The 15,627-nt window shown below is 61.7% G+C and overlaps 2 protein-coding genes across 6 annotated transcripts in view; both read right to left on the minus strand.

Moving 5' to 3' along the window:
• Positions 1-461: 461 nt before the first annotated feature.
• Positions 462-5,579, minus strand: PTGER1 (prostaglandin E receptor 1). 2 transcript variants are annotated; one of them, XM_040450156.1, is made up of 3 exons: positions 3,249-5,579; positions 1,405-2,354; positions 462-831 (listed from the first exon to the last, which is right to left on the minus strand). In XM_040450156.1, the coding sequence occupies exons 2-3, from the start codon at positions 2,332-2,334 to the stop codon at positions 565-567; spliced, it is 1,197 nt and encodes a 398-aa protein (XP_040306090.1). In that variant the 5' UTR covers positions 2,335-2,354; positions 3,249-5,579; the 3' UTR covers positions 462-564. The 2 variants fall into 2 exon arrangements, with proteins under 2 accessions (XP_040306090.1, XP_040306089.1); XM_040450155.1 differs by lacking the exon at positions 3,249-5,579 and having other exon boundaries at positions 1,405-2,500.
• Positions 5,580-5,646: 67 nt separating this feature from the next.
• Positions 5,647-15,627, minus strand: part of GIPC1 (GIPC PDZ domain containing family member 1) — an 11,728-nt gene continuing 1,747 nt past the window's right edge. Inside the window, exons 2-9 of one of the 4 annotated variants that reach the window (XM_040450161.1) lie at positions 13,313-13,407; positions 11,490-11,577; positions 8,989-9,310; positions 8,117-8,302; positions 7,837-8,017; positions 6,976-7,088; positions 6,578-6,659; positions 5,647-6,447 (exon numbers count right to left, since the gene is read on the minus strand). In XM_040450161.1, coding sequence (XP_040306095.1) covers positions 6,296-6,447; positions 6,578-6,659; positions 6,976-7,088; positions 7,837-8,017; positions 8,117-8,302; positions 8,989-9,276 — 1,002 coding nt within the window. In that variant the 5' untranslated portion in view covers positions 9,277-9,310; positions 11,490-11,577; positions 13,313-13,407 and the 3' untranslated portion in view covers positions 5,647-6,295. Of the gene's footprint in view, positions 6,448-6,577; positions 6,660-6,975; positions 7,089-7,836; positions 8,018-8,116; positions 8,303-8,988; positions 9,311-11,489; positions 11,578-13,312; positions 13,979-15,627 lie in introns of those variants that run through there. The other 3 variants (XM_040450163.1, XM_040450160.1, XM_040450162.1) reach the window with 3 other exon arrangements.

The following is a 15,627-nucleotide window of genomic DNA, read 5'->3' on the forward strand; positions in this document are numbered from 1 at the left end:
GATGAGGGTTAAGGGAAGGTGGGGACTCTGGGCTATTATAGTGGGGATCGTGCGTTGGCCGGGATGGGACAGACATGGCTCGGAGCTGTGTTTAGGGACTTTGGAGTTTGGAGGCCCTGATGGGGCGTGGATTGGGGGCAGGGCCTTGAGGGTGTGTTGGGGGAGCTCAGGGTCACAATGAGAGAATTGTTGCTGGGGTCAGTCCAGGCGGTGGCAGGACAAAAAGCGCCCCTGGCGGCTCTGGGTCGGCCAGCCGCTCTGCTCCAGACGGGAGCCCGGGCCCTCGGGCTGCGGCCGCGGCTTTCTGCGCATGCTCCGGCAGCTCTAACTCCGCGTCTGGCGTGTCTGCGCCTCTGCCTGGCAAGTCCCAGAACTGCACACCCCGAAGGTTCATGCGGCGCCTCTGTCACCCCCGCGCGGTCACAGGGGCGCTGCAGCCCCGACCGGACACATGCCCTGCGCATGTCCGCAACATGGCTTTATTCCCCCGAGGGCTCAGCGCTGCGGACCCACCTGGGCCCGGCCCGGGATGGTCTGACTCAGCCGCTGGGGCTGTTGGCGCGCCTAGAGGTGGCTGAGGCTACTGTGCCTGGAGCTGCGCAGCGAGCTGGCCTCCCAGGCGCTCTTGGTTAGGCCCAGCCTCGCAGGGCTGCCCTTGGCGCCGGCCCTCGGGGGCAGGAGGCGAAGCAGTTGGCGCAGCACGGCCTGGCGCAGCAGGATGTACACCCAGGGGTCCAGGATCTGGTTCCACGAAGCGAGGCGCACAGCCAAAAACAGCGGCCGCTGCAGGGGGCCGGAGCCCCAGCCCCCGACAGCCAGCACCACTAACACCTGCGGGAGAAGCCGGTGTGAGCAGTGGGGCAGGTGTGAGAGAAGGGGGCTGGCCAAGGGTGGGGCTGGGATGGATGAAGCGTGGCTGGAAAGTAAGGGGGCTGTGAAGAGGAGCAGAGGCTCACCGGGAGGGTAAATGGGAGTCCTGGTGGGAAGGAGCTCCGGAAGGAGGGAGAAGGTGTGGCAGAAGCAAAGGCCTTCAGCGAGTGGCGGCTCGAGCAAAAAAAGGAGAGAAGTCCCAGGTATCCCGAAAGACAGGGGACCGAAGGGGGAGAGAAACGGGGCGGCGTGGTGACGGAAGGGGGCTGGGGAGGAGGCCCGAGTGGGTAGGGTGAACTGCAAAGACCCCAGGCAGGAGAAAGACCAGGGGACTGGGTGGAGGGGTGGGAGATGAGAGGGAGGGACCAAAGGGCGGGCTGCGTGACACGTGGAGCCTCGAGGGGGTGGGACCGCGGTTGGAGGACGCAGAGAGAACCCAGGGATCCTAGGATGGAACAGGGTGGGAGGCATGGCGGGGGGGGCGGTGGCGCCCCCCGGAAGGAGCCCGGCCGGAGGGGCGTGTGCGCCCCTCACCAGCAGCGGGCTCCAGCAGATGCACGACACCGCCATGATGCCCACGAGCTGGCCCACCATCTCCACATCGTGAGCGCGGGCTCTGCGCGCTGAGCCGCGGCCCGGGGAGCCGCCGGCGGCCGAAGCTACGGACGAGGCGGACGAGGCGGAGGCCGAGCGGGGCGCGCGCGCCCCCCAGCGACGGCGGCTGTCGGGGCCACTCGCCGGAGGACGCCGTCGAGAGCGGCGGCGCCAGCGGGCGCGCAGCAAGGCCAGGCCGCTGAGCGTGTTGCACACGAGCGCGGCGAGCAGAGCGGCCAGACCGAGGCCGGCGAAGAGGCCGGGGAGCAGCGCCTGGCGCCAGCCGCCCGCCGGGCCCAGGCCGATGAAGCACCACGTGCCCGGGTACTGCAGCTCGTAGCGGCCCACTCGCGCCAGCGGCAGCAGCGCCACCGCCAAAGCCACGGCGGCCAGCGCGGCCAGCGCCAGGCGCGCGCGGGCCGCCGAGACGCGCGCCGCGTGCAGTAGCGGCCGCGTGACGCCCACGCAGCGCTCCACGGCCATGCCGCAGCCCAGCAGCAGCGGGCACAGGCCGAAGAACACCATGCAGCCGCCCAGGAAGTGGCAGGCGCCGCCGGCCGGCGAGCGGCCCGCCGCGTACAGGCGCAGCACCAGGGCTCCGGGGATGACGTGGCCCGCCAGGTCGGTGGCCAGAAGGCTGGCGGCGAACAGCAGGAAGGTGGCAGCCGAGCGGCGGCGCCGCAGGCGGCCCGCGGCCTGCGCCAGCAGCGCCAGCGCCAGCACGTTGGACACGGCGCCCAGCGTCATGGAGAAGATGGGCAGCGCCGGCGAGGCGCCCGCCCGCCCGGCCGACGCGTTGGGGGCCCCGGGCTCCGCACACATGGTCGCCTCGCCTGCCAGGCTCAGGTTGAGGGGCCCGCAGAGACTCATGTCAGGTGCCGGGGGTGGGGCTGGGGAGAGGAGAGGAGGGCACGGTGAGGCCGGCCAGGAGAGCAACGGCCATCGTCAAGCTGAGCCTAGCGGGTGGCCCCACCTCAGATCGTCGGGACCCGTTTGAGGCCACTGGCATTTTCCCGTGCACCCGCTGCCCGTGGCAACTCCAGGTGCCCACGACCGCCCCATTCCCGACCCTTTCTCCTCCTCGGCCCCATCAGCCCGTCTCTTGCTCCCCGCCTGCTCTGTCCACCCCGGTTCCTCCGGGTCCGTGTCCCCGTCCCCACCTCTGGGCCTCACAGATCCACCGCTGGCACCCACCTCCCGTTTCTACACCACGGCCAATTCCCGGCCTCTGGCTCGGTCCGATGCCCACTGACCCATTTCTGACCCCAGGGCCCACCTGCCCTCACTGCCCTTTCCTGACGATCACCAGGTCACCTTTGGTCCAGTCCCACGTTTGATGCTCACAGCCCCGCCTCTGCCGCCAGGCGCACATCTCTCCCCCCCGCGTCGTCCTTTTCCCCAAGGCCACGTCTCTGTCCCTACAGTCCCTGTCCCCCACACTGCAACCTCAGAGACCTGTTACTGGGTCACCCCGGCCCTACCCCTGACCACAGCCACCCAGATGCCCCACGGTGCCGTTCCTGCCAGCTCCACGTCCCTGCCCCGAAGGCCTCAAGGCGGACCCAGCACCAGCCATCTCTGGATGCCCTGGTGGTGAGGGCTGAGAGGGCAGAACTGCCTGCTGGCCAGGTGGGAAGGGTGGATGGACAGATGGGAAGACGGACAGGGACAGGCCGACGGGGCCGAGAGTCAAGAACATGGGACAGAGAGACTGAGGTAGCCACGGCCCCATCCTTCCAAGCCCCCCTCCCCCACCAGGGACACTCTTGCCCCCCTTTTCTTACCCACTCAGCTTGGGCCTCCAGGCCCCCATAGCCTGCTGCCGGCTGCACGCGCCGCCCCAGAGCTCTGCGCACCAGAGCTCTCCGGCAAGCAGGCAGGAAGGCAGGCCGCTCCCTCTCCCTCCCTCCTAGGGCGGCTCCTCAGCTCCTGGCCTCCTCCCGCTGCCCTCTCCGGCCTCCAGGGGCCTCTCCGACCACCCCATCTCCCCAGCTCAGCCGTCCCATCTCGTGCCCGCAGGGAGCCTGGGGTGACAGTGACCTCTGTCTCTGCTCCTGGCGACGGGCAGCGGCCACTCAGAACCCCAGCTGCCCCACCAGGAAGGGGGCTCCCGGGGAGCTGGCCTGGTCCCCCATGACTCCCTCCCCCTGGCAGGGCGGGAATAGCCCTCTCCACCCTCCCCCCCCCCCCCCGCCCCCAGGCGCGGGCCTTTTGCCTGCCTCATTAATAAAGTGGATAAAATCTAAACACTGGAAAATGTGAGCATCGCCCAGGGCGGGCTGGGGCGGCTGCAGGGGGTGCCACTGCCTCCGTGGAGACGGCCAGGTTGTGGGGGCTAGCACTGCTGGGAGGCAGCAACACCCTCCTGTCCTGCCAAAGCCTTCATGGATGCTGGGGCGGTGGGGGTGGGGGTGGGGGTGGGGGTGGCGGGCAATGCCTCGGGCAGACCAGCTTGGATCAGGCCCAGCCTGGCCTGGAGACCCGCCCACTATTTACACAGGGGCTTAAAGCCCAAGCCAGGGCCAGCGGGCGAGTCATGGGAGGGGGGGTGGGGGAGGCTGAAGGCGGGCTGGGGAACCAAGACGCCTGGTGACCAGGGGACCATCTCCTGGGACTCACAAGTCCCAAGCCACCTGTGGACACATGACGGCGACCTCCCCTCCTGCCCTGAGAAGCAGGGGACACACACACACACACACACAGTCTCCCATCCTAAAACAACACAATCATATCCCTTAACACCCTGAGATCAGATACTGTCAACTCTGTCCCCAGCACAGCAGCAGCCACGTTCCTGAAAGCCTTGGGGTCACCTGTCGTCCTACCCGTGAACTCACTGAGACAGTGTCACCCCCAGAGATGCCCCGACAGTCACTGGCTCAGACTTCTCCCAACGCGCTGAAACGCAGGCCCCTTAGCGCTGCGGGACCCAGTCTCAGCACTGAGACAGCCACAGTCTGTATCACCCGGAGACACCCCCTCACAGTCCGAGACGGGCCCACAGGTACACTGCACGCACCCAAGACACAATAGGTTGCACCTCCTGGACATCCTGGGATCTAGCTGGTCAACACCTACCCCGCAAACAGAAAAGCACAGGGACACCCTCACTTGCTCGCGGCCTCGGCCACGTCGAGATGCGCCTCCTCGGCCGCCCTCCACACAGAGGTGCCGCCAGTTACACCCACAGACACCCGGGAACACGGAGACAGTCAACGTTCTTCCCTCAGCAGAGTCACAGACGGCCAACTCCCCGAGAGACACAGTCGTACTCTCGAAACACGGAGGCGCGACCCGAGCTGTTTACCAGCACGGACGCAGGGGGCACCCGTGGGTGTTGGGACCCCAACATCAGCCGTCTGCGTCCCACCCCAAGAACACAACTGCGGGCCGCATGCACACCCCAGGCCCAGCCGGTCCTCCCAGCTGCCCTTTCCCGGGCAGGCCCCTCACCCTCTTGTTGGAAAAAGGGATGGAAGAGGGGAGCGGGCTGAGCTCACACATTCCTGCCGGGACCTCTGGCCTGGCCCCCCTTGCTTCAATTCCTGCCCTTCCCTCCAGGTCTGGCCAGGGTCCCACCCCCCTTCCTTGATCCCCACTCAAATCCTTGAGGATGAAGTGGGTTGTCAAAACAAGCACGCGGGGTTTATGTCCAGTGCAAAACATGGTGCACCGTGGACGCCAGCGGACCCCACACGTCCAGAGCGGGCAGGAGTGGGGGCTCCGTCGTGACTGCTCCCCTCGGTCTTGGGGGGGGCAGGGCTCCTGCCCACAGCATTTGCCCTGGCGGGCCTCCATCTTGGGCCCGCCATCTTTCTTTTCCCAAGCCAGGCTTCCACACCCCTCTGGGCCCTGGTGCTCCCCACGGCCCCGGGCTGGGACGGGCTGTAGCCCGGTCTTGCGCCCACGGCTCGCCTCAGGCTTGAGGTGGCGGGAGCTTCGTTCAAGAGGGAGCAAGACTTGAACCCCAGTAGGCCGAGAAGCTCCGGCCTTTGACAGGAAGCCTGGTGGCCCACGGCCAGAAACCTCGTCAGGCAGAACGGGTGTGGGGGGCGGGGGGAGGGTGGCCCAGGCAGGCTCCTAATTCAATTTGGAGCCTGAAGGGGATGGATTTCAGCTGCTACATTCTTTCCCAGCCTTGGCTCTCCCCCTTGTCCCACCCCGAAGCCGCCACACAGGTCCAACGGCAGATAGATTCTTTATGTTCAAGACAGCAAGTTCAGATACAAAAGCCCACCGCCATCCTCCCTCCTGCCCCTTCTGTCCGGGGCTGGGCTGAGGGAGACACAGGGGGCAGGGGAGGGAGGGAGGTTGGGGGGTTCACAGCAGACTAGTATTTCAAATGCAGAGGTAACAGACTCCACAGCGAGGGGGTTCCTCTGGGGGGGGGGGGGCCGGGGGGGGGGGGCATTGTTGCATTTGCTGAGGGGGGATGCCCCCCTTCTGCATTCCCTGCAGCAGGAAACTAGGGAGGTCACGACCCCCAAAACAGGCCCCAGGGAGACAGAGGGACCAGTTTGGCAGCTGATGCGGAAAGTGTTGCGGGCGGGGGGTGGACGCCCAATCTGGCTGGTCCCTCCCCGCGCCCGGCCCGGCTGAGGTAGGTGGGGAACAGGGCAAGGGGGGGACCGGGGACCCCACCCAGGGCGGGAGCTGGGGAGGGGTGGTACCGATTGGAGTGGGGCAGGGGCCTGGCCCCACCTCCACTCTGCATCATCCTCGGGCTGCTGAGCCAGGTCCAAGCCGGATGCTGGGGTCCAGGCCACGGTGTCCCTCCCATAGGGGGCTCCCACCAAGCGGAGCCAGGTCACTGAGAGGTCTGGAGGGAGGCCTAGAAGCGGCCGACCTTGGCATCCCCAATGGCACCCCAGACGTCAAAGACAAACTCATCAGGGAAGGCAAAGTCACCCAGCCGTTCGTCCAGGGCCTCCGCCAGCTCATCCGGGTTCCTCTTGTCCTTTCCGAGCTCCACCATGGTGGCCGCTGGACAAGGGTAGGGGGCGGAATGGAAGCACAGATGGCAGAGGTACCCAGGAGACACCCAGCCCCGCAGGACCTAGAAGCCCCTCCCCCAAACTCGCACCCATCCCCAGATCCAGGTGTCCCCACTCACCCAACTCCGTGTCCCGGATGCCCATGTAACTCTCCAGAAGGTCATCTACCTTCTCAATGGCCTTCTCCTCAAAGGCTGAGGGCTGGGGGGTGGGTAGGAGAGACAGCGACACCACAGTGATGTGAATACGTTTGCCATCGTACTTACTGAGTGCCGCATGATCTTTTCACCACTTCCCGTGTATTAAGCCACAGCTCATCCTCACCACAACCCTGGGTGTTATCGTCCCATTTTACACACAAGGAAACTGGGGCCCACTTGCCCAGCAAAAGTCCCAGAGCTGGGATGTGGCAGAGGTAGATGATACATCTAGTGCTCCGAGGTCCTCAGCTAACAAAGGATGCGGCCACCTATGGGTGCGCGGGGAAGGAGGGAGCGGGCTGGGCTAGAGCACTCACCACATCCTCTACTGTGGCGGGGCCGCGGGATCTGAGCCGGAGGGTCCCTCGGCCAGTGCCCAGCTGGGGGCCAGAGCCAGGGCGGCCACCCCCTGAGCGTACGCTGATCATGTCTGTGGGAGGCAGCCGAGGGGTGAGTGAGGGTTGGGGAAGCCCAATTCCAGCATGCCCTGGGCAGGACCCCAGGCATCCTGGCCTCGGTTACCCTCTTCTACCTTCTTGAAGCTTCTGCAGGCTCTGGGGAGATGGGGCCTGAGGTGACCCCAGGAGGGCAGGACTCCCGACTCAGGCTTGGCATGGACTGGGGAGGGACAGCCAGGGGCTGAGAATGGAAAAGGCTGGAGGGGAGATACAAGGGGGCCCTGTTCCCAGGGCAAGAGGGACAGGAAGGGGGTGGGGCCTGGGTCTTGAGCTGCTCTCCCCAAGGCCAAGGAGATATAGCTGCTGGGCCAAGGACCAGCCCTGTCTGCCGGGGGAAGCATTTGAGAGTCCCCCACCCCCAACCTCGGGGGCCTCAGGCCCATTCCAGAGAGTTAGTGAAGCCAGACGGAAAAGAGGGGGTACTGGCACAGGGCAGCCAACCCTGGCCTCTCCAGGCTGGGGGGGCTCGCCAGGGTTGGGGGCGCTTGGCTGGGCTAATGGTTCCGGGAAGCTGGGTGCGGGGGCAACTTCCTCCTTGCTCTGGCCCTCCGGGGCTGGGCAGAGAGCCAGCACCCCTCCCCAGGGCAGGGCGGGGCTACCCCTCCATTCCACCGCAGCTGGCTGGGTTTGGGCGCCACCTGCTGGTGCCTCCCTGCCACTGTAGCCTGAACCCAAGAGAATAGGGCAAGGACAGGGGTTGGGGGGGGGCAGCCCCCTCACCAAAAGCTTTGCGGGGCTCTGTGAGCTTCAGCGTGAAGGTGCGGCCTCGGGGTAACTCCTTGAGCAGACGGGCCACCTCGTAGTGGCGGCAGCCCAGCAGGCTCTGCCCGTTGATGGCCTCAATCATGTCCCCCACGCTGATGAGCTGGATGTGGTCGATCACGCTTCCCTCCTTAATGCGCTGTGGGGAAAGGAGCCGTGAGTCCCCTTGGCTCGGCCCTTGGGTCCTACGGCCAATCTTTACCCTTAGGACCCAGGTCTCCCCATCCACCCCAGGCACCTTGATGAAGGCATAGCCGGCCCCATTGTCGGTAATGGTGAGTCCCAGCGCCTCCTCGGACTTGAACACCTCTACCTCCTTGCGCTGCCCCTTGATGTGGGCGAAGATGAAGTCTTCCAGCCCGATCTGGCCCCCCAAGAGTTTGTCCATGTCCACTTTGTGGGTGTTGAGGGTACAGAACATCACCTGCATGGGGGGAGACACTCAACCCTCACCTTCATCCCTCGCCCTTTGCTAACCGTAACCCGGGGGGATAAAGGGAGCTGGGAAAGGGCTGGGGGTCCCCACCCCGGGGCCTGACCACCCCCAGACTGGCCTCCACTGGGATGCAGCTCTTCTAGAGCCGGGATTTCTGTCCTAGCAAAAACTCTCTGCTGGTTCCAGGGCACAGAGCCTGGCACACAGTGGGTGCTCAGTAAAGGGCTTGTGGAATGAATGAAGGGGCACAGAATACCTGCCACCCCTACTGAGACCCCTGCATCTACTTCCTGCTCAGTCCCACTGCGGCCCTTCTTGTCCTCCTGCCTTCAGCCCCCCAAGTCCTTGGGGTCAGGCCTCCCAATGCATCCCAGAGAAACGAACCTCACATCTGACCGCCAGACCCCATAATCAACTGGGGCACAGGCCTCCCGATGCATCATGGGAAGGTAGCATCCAGCCCTACTCTCCAGTTCCCCACAGTTTGCTGGGGTGCAGGCACCCTAATGACTGATGGGAACTCAGCACCCAGTGTGACCCCACCAGTTCCTCCAGTAGGGAGCTGGTGTCGGCGTATGCACCTTCAGCAACTGAGCCGCGGCTCATGGACAGGACGCACGCCCAGGCCTCAGCCCGCCGTCAGGGACCCTGGTGCCCGGCTCCCCGGTGGGTACCTCGGCAGCCGGCAGCCGGAAGGCCTCGGCGATCTTGCCATACAGCTCCTTGACGTTGGTGAAACCCTCGATGCGGCCAGTGGGACTGCCGTGGGCCAGCTGGGTGTGGAACACGAGGCGGGGCCGCAGGGCCGGGGGAGGGGGGGGCAACCCCATTTGGGGCCCCCCCGCCCCACCCCCACCCAGGGGCCCCGGCTCCCCCACGCCCAGCCCCCCACGGCCTGGCTCGGCCTCCTCATTCTCCACCAGAGGCGGCGCCTTTTTCCGCCGCCCCAGTCCCAGCGGCATGGGCGGTGAGAAGCAGGGGGCACACTCAGGAGATCTGCAGGGCGGGAAAGCGGGCTCAGGGCCTGGGCGGTGGCCTCGGGTCGCCTCTCCCCCACTAGGAGCACACTGCTGACCCGATGAACAGACTGGCCTCGGTTCAAAACCCACTCCCAGCGTTTATGTACTGGTACAGAAGTAACCACAGCAGCTAACACCTACTACGACCCCGTGCAAAGTGCTCTGTGACCTTACTTAATCCTCACACGACGTCGTGATATGGGGACAATATTTTGCTACGAATACGCCCACTTAACGAGAAAGTGGAGGCTCAAAGCGGTTACGTTTCTCTTCATTCTTCTAGGTATTTATTCATTATTATTTTTTTAAAGTAGGTTTCATGCCGAGTGCGGAGCCCAACACGGGGCTTGAGCCCACGACCCTGAGATCAAGACCTGAGCTGAAATCAAGAGGCAGATGCTTCACTGACTGAGCCGCCCAGGTGCCTCCAGTTTCTCCTTCTTTTTCTACTGGTTGCAGTCACTGGTGCCGTGCACAAAAAGTTTCTGACTCTCCCTTCAAAGCACACAGCCAGGTGACGTTTACTGACCTCCCTGTGACTGGGCAGGCATATGACTAGTTCTGGCCAATGAGCTGTGGCAGGAGGGGACACATGGCATTTCTGGGCTGAAGCATTTCAGTACTAGATCAAGAGCCTCCGGGGGGTCTGCATCTCCCAGGCAGGGTGACCTGACACATTTGTCCAGGTGGCAGCGCCATCAGCCTGGCCCCAAGTGACAACGGACTACGACTAATGGAACCCCCTACTGAGCTGCAATGGAGACGTAGCAGGACTAAAAAAATAAACCTTTGTGGAATACAGCCACTAAGATTTTGGAGGTTGTCGGTTACTGTAGCAAAACTTGTCCTGATACACTTTCTTTCTTTCTTTCTCCTACTGCTATTCTCTCAGTTTCTCTCTCCCACCCTCCTTTCAAATAAGTATCTTTCGCATACGTACTATACACCATGCACCATTTTAGATACTGCCTTCAGTAAGATGACCAAGGTCCCTGACTAGGGGCACTGTATGCAGTTCCACAAGTTGTTCACTGTGCAAAAGCACCCGACCAAGGTGGCGAGTGGGACTGAAACTCAGCCTCTGCTCTGGCTCGTCGAGCTACGTGCCAAGCTGATGTGTTTGCTGGGAGGAAGGCCTGCCTCTTTCTAACTCTCTCCTGGGTGCCATATACGCCAGCTGGGGTTCTGTTCACGCTTTTCCGAAGCATACAGTCCAGAGGAAATGCGCAGCGAGCAAGCCAATGTGTAAAAGCCTAGTATAATTTCTAAAGGTGCAACGAAGACAATAAAACAAGACAAGTGCTTCTACCGACAAAATCAAGGAGGGCCTCTCTGAGCAGGTGAAGCTGAACTTGAGACTTGAATGACAGGAAGAAGCCTCCATATAATGACGTGAGGCAAGACAGCTCCAGGCAGAGGGAACCGCCAGTGCAAAGGCCCTGAGATGGGGACACGCTTGGCATGTGTTTGAGGGACAGCAAGTGGGCCTGCACGGTTGGAACAGAGTGGTGAGGGGGACAGCAGGAGGAGGTGAGGGCAGGGAGGGATAGGGCAGAGCGGGCAGGGCCCTGAGGGCCCAGGCAGGACTTAGGCTTTCGCTCTGGGCGAGGGGGCAGCCGCGGGAGGGCTCTGAGCAGACTCGCGGACTCTGCTCACAGAGCAGCAAGGGGCCAGTGTAACTGGAACAGAGAGAGTGATGCGTGAAGGGGGGGGGGGGCGTTAAAGAAGTGCTGGGCGTAGGAGGGGTCAACCATGCCGGCTTCCCAGAATGGGAAGGAGGTCAGGTTTCATTTTCAAGCCACGCACCCTAAGCCACAGAAGCCGGCAGCACTCTCGGGTCTGTCTGCCCCCCACGTGCAAAGTGGTTTCCTAGGCCACTCGCTCTCCCTGGGCCTCGGATGCCCGTTCTGCAGACGGGGACACTCACCTGGCCAGGCTGTGCTGAGGATCACATCATGCCAAACGATATTCTTCTGTGTAAAGGGGACTTCCCTCTCCCTCCCTTCAACTCTCCTCTTCCAGGGAGCCCTCCCGGATTCCGCCAAGCCCAGTGCGCTGCACTCACACTCACGCAGCCGTTCATTCGCTCCCGCATTCATTCGTCTGCTCTCCACCGCCTCCTCTAGGGGCACCTGTCCAGCCCCATCATCTCTCACCTACACTAGTGCGGTTGCCTCCTCCGAGTCTCCCGGCTTCTGCCCTCACCCTCCACGGTCTCCGGTCAACACGGCAGCCAGAATGATCCTGTAAAACACAAGTCCCATCTCACCTCTGTCCTCTGCTTCGACCCCTCCCGGGGCTCCCACCTCATTCACAGTAAAAGTCACCGTCCTCCCCTCCACCCACACGCCCCAAAAGACCTGCCCCCATCGCCTCCCTGCCCCCACCTTCTCCCGCTCTCCCCCTTGCTCGGTCCTCCCAGGCACACGGGCCCGGTCCCTGCCCCTCTAACACACCAGGTACAATCGAGTGTCCGAGCTTTTGCACTTGACTGCGCCCCGTGGCATCCACACAGAGACTGTCACACCTCTTTCAGGTGGGATGTAGATTTCATCCACTGTTCTCGTTCACTGTTTTGGGAAAGGGCAAGGCATTCTGTCTGCCTTGCTCATCCCTATATTCTTAGCACAGAAAACAGTGCCCGGGGGTGTAGCAGGTGCTCAGTACGCATTTGTCGAATGAATGAAGGGATGGATGAAGGAATGATCCTGATAGTCATTAGCCCACCAGTCCCCCGTGCCTGGCTCTGTAGTCCCTGCCCTCGAGGGGGTACTGTCTCCCCAGCAAACACGCAAGCCCCACCTCTGTGATCCTCAGCCCTCACTTCCCAGCATGGTGCTGGGTGCAGGGGAGGTGCTCCATCCGGCCACACAGACACGGAGCGTGTCTCCCTCACCTTTCATCGCAGTTTCGTTTTTACTCCCTTCATCATCAGTGATGCCGAACAACTGTTAACACGTTCATGAACTGGTTGGATTTGTCCTCTTGCAAACTGCCTGTTTAAGTCTTTGCCCGCTTTTGAAAATTGCATTCAGTTTGTTTTTTATCATAATGCCTATCTTTTTTCTTCTTGATTTGCGGGCACTCCTTAGACATTTCAAGTGACCGATCTTTTCTTTTTTTCTTTAATTTTTTTTTAATGTTTTTATTTATTTTTGAGAGACAGAGAGTGACAGAGCACAAGCGGGGCAGGGGCAGAGAGAGAGGGAGACACGGAATCTGAAGCAGGCTCCAGGCTCCGAGCTGTCAGTGCAGAGCCCGATGTGGGGCTCGAACTCATGAACCGTGAGATCACGACCTGAGCCGAAGTGGGACGCTTAACTGACCGAGCCACCCAGGCGCCCAAGAGACCAGCCTTTCTTCGGTTATCCGTCTCTCTATCTCCAGCACCCATCGCAGAAGGCGCTCACAGAACATTTGACAAAAAAGAAAATTCTGAATGAACCAAAACTTTTGCCTCGGGGTATGAAGGTATTTCATCACACTCGATGATGCTTAAACAAACAAAACCACCACGAATCCTCATCATCCCCTCCCCTGGTTCTCCTTCTGCTGCTCCTCATACATTTTAGCAGGAGGCTGAGAACATGCGTCTGGAACCTGGCTTTTCCACTTACTAGCTGTGTGACCCTGGGCAAGTGTCTTAACTTCTCTGAGCTCCAAGGAAATCACGCATGTGGGCGCACAATAAGGGTTCCATAAAGGGTGATTTTTCCTACTGGTTCCATCTGTCCCACCATCTTTCAGTCAGTTGCTAAGATTCAAACTTCCCCCTTTTCCCAGGGCCCCCACATCCAGATCACCAGTTCCCAGCCTCCTCACTCTGCCTACGTTTGCTGCCCTGGTTCAGGCTAGTTTCCATGGCCTCACCTGTGAGGAGGGAATAGTGGCGGTGAAGAAAGTGAGTGATTAATGAAGTTGCCTTCCAGGCTACAAGAGGCAGGATGGCCTGGGTTCAGATCCCACCCCTGCCACTTACCAGCTGTGTGGCCGTGGGCAAGTAAGTCACTTCATGTGATGGGGCCTCAGTTTTCTCATCCGAAAAAATGGGTAGAATTCCTGTTTCTCAAGGTGCTTATGGGAGTCCAAAGAGATCACGCATACAACCTGATTAGCATCAACAAGCATTTTGCCTGACATTCAATTTAAGGAAACTGTTACTATGATTGTCATTATGATTATTGCCTCCTCCCCTGCCCTGCCCGGGAACATCCCAGTCCTCTCTGCCTGCCTGCCTGCCGAGGCCTATGCTAAGCCACCTCCTCCAGGCAGCCTCCCTGGCTTGCCCCAGCGTGTAGGAACCGCCCCTGTGGTCCAGACAGCTCAGGCCCATGAACTTAATTACACGTTGCCCTGGCAGAACTCTTGTCTTCCAGTCTTAGGCTGCTATTTAACTTCGTGTCTCTATTTTAAAACGTAAACCAGATCGCGTCACTACCCGGCTTCCAATTTTACAACAGGTTCCCACCTCACAGGGGAAAAGCTCTGAGCTCCTTAATATGAGCCACAGACCCCTGCGGAACTGCCACTGTGGCCTTATCCCGTGCCCCAGCCACACTAGTCCAAGCTCGGTCTAGCCTCAGAGCCTTTGCCCTGGCCGTGCCCCCTGCCCGATCTTCCCATGGCTGCCTACTTTTTGTCATTCAGACCCTGTCTCTGAAGTCACCTCCTCCAAGAGCCCCCCCCCCCCGCCTTGCCCAACAGATTCTACCAAGCCACCCCCTCATATTTTATTCATAGCACTTTTATTCATAGCACGGAGCACTTCTCCCGTCTGCAGGATCTTTATTTCCTTGTTAACTTGGTTGTGTCCACGAGAATGACAGCTCCCACAGAGCTGGGAGTTTTGTTCACTATTGTGTTCTCTGTCCCAACAACAGTGCCTGGCACATGGTAGGTGCTCAGTAAGTGTAGAATGAATGGATGTGCCTTATGCCCTCATCCCGCCTACTCTGAGCCCTCCTATCCTCGGAACATGCCTGCCATGGAGCTGCTAACGGCCACCCCCTCCCTACGTTCCCGGTCTCCCCTCAAACCTGAACATAGGGATGGAGGAAAAGAGCGTCAGCTTGGGCGCCAAGCACATTGGCTGGAATCCCAGCATTCCCACCCTCTCTTCCCTGGGAAGGGCCTGAAACTTAGCAACGCCACAACCACGCAGAAGTGCAGTGGGGGCAGCAGGAAGCAGGGGAGGGGGTTCCTGGGGGCTGACATAAACTGGGGGAGGGGGGGACACCACACCCAGCCTCCCCTTTCCAGTAGGATATTGCTTCGGAGAGGAGGAGGGAGGGGGAGGCCTCTGATTCAGTCTTGAAAAACCGGCTCCCGGGTGTTTCCGGGAGAACGCCTACTGCCCAGGGCCTCAGCCCAGGCTTCCCAGAGGGGCCCAGGGGGCAAAGGACCCCAACATCCAGGTCCCCTATGTCCCCCACAGACATCACTCTCTTCTTTGGACCTTGGTATTCAGACCTTGCCTTTCCAGCTCAGGGGAGGCAAAGTAGGGCTGATGTCTGGTGACCTCTTAGGGGGAAAGCAAAAACCGGCAGGTGTGGCCAGATGTGTATGCTTGGGGGCTGGGGAGAGCAGCAAGCAGAGAGGCCACGGAGCCATGTGGTCTAGTGGCTGAGACTCCAGATCTGGACTCTGCAGCACGGGTTCGAGTTCCAGATCTGCCACTTACTAGCTAGCTGTGTCACCCTGGGCAAGTCACTCTACCTCCTGGGTCTGTTGCTTCACCTCTAAAAGAAGTAAGCGTACCTTCCATGAGGTGTTTAGACCCACTGATACGCATGGTAAATGCCTGACATGGAAGCGTTCAGCAAGTGCCAGCCGGGGTGATTTTTTTCATTATTATTGTCGGGACCTCGGTCCTCCCCAGGTTCCTCCAGGCCCTGGAGGATGGGGACGAGGCCACCTCCAGGGAGATGCCCAGGCAGGGCTCAGAAATACCGACCCCGCGCCTGTCCCTGCCGGGAGGGGGGTTGTCCAGAGGAGCGCAGGGGGCAGGGTGGCCTGTCGGCCCCGTTTGAGCGGCGGGAAGCGTCTGACCCTGCCCCCAGCGGAAAGACAGGCGCCCCTCTGGGAAGGGGCCTCGGGCATCCTGGCGCCCAACCTAGACTTCCAGCCATGTCCCTGGGGCCGGCCCCGCCCCGCTCGATCCGCCGGATCCCCGCGCGTCTGCGGCCCCGCAGGCCCGCGCTGGGGTCCCCGGAGCGGCCGTGCCGCGCCCCTCCCGCGGGGGGCACTCACCCGGGTCGGCGCCACGGACACCCGAGGCCCCTTCCCAGAGGGGCG

The sequence above is a fragment of the Herpailurus yagouaroundi genome, unplaced genomic scaffold (genome assembly GCF_014898765.1).
Source record: "Herpailurus yagouaroundi ecotype Mexico unplaced genomic scaffold, PumYag 200, whole genome shotgun sequence".
In the NCBI taxonomy this organism is placed as follows: Eukaryota; Metazoa; Chordata; class Mammalia; order Carnivora; family Felidae; genus Herpailurus; species Herpailurus yagouaroundi.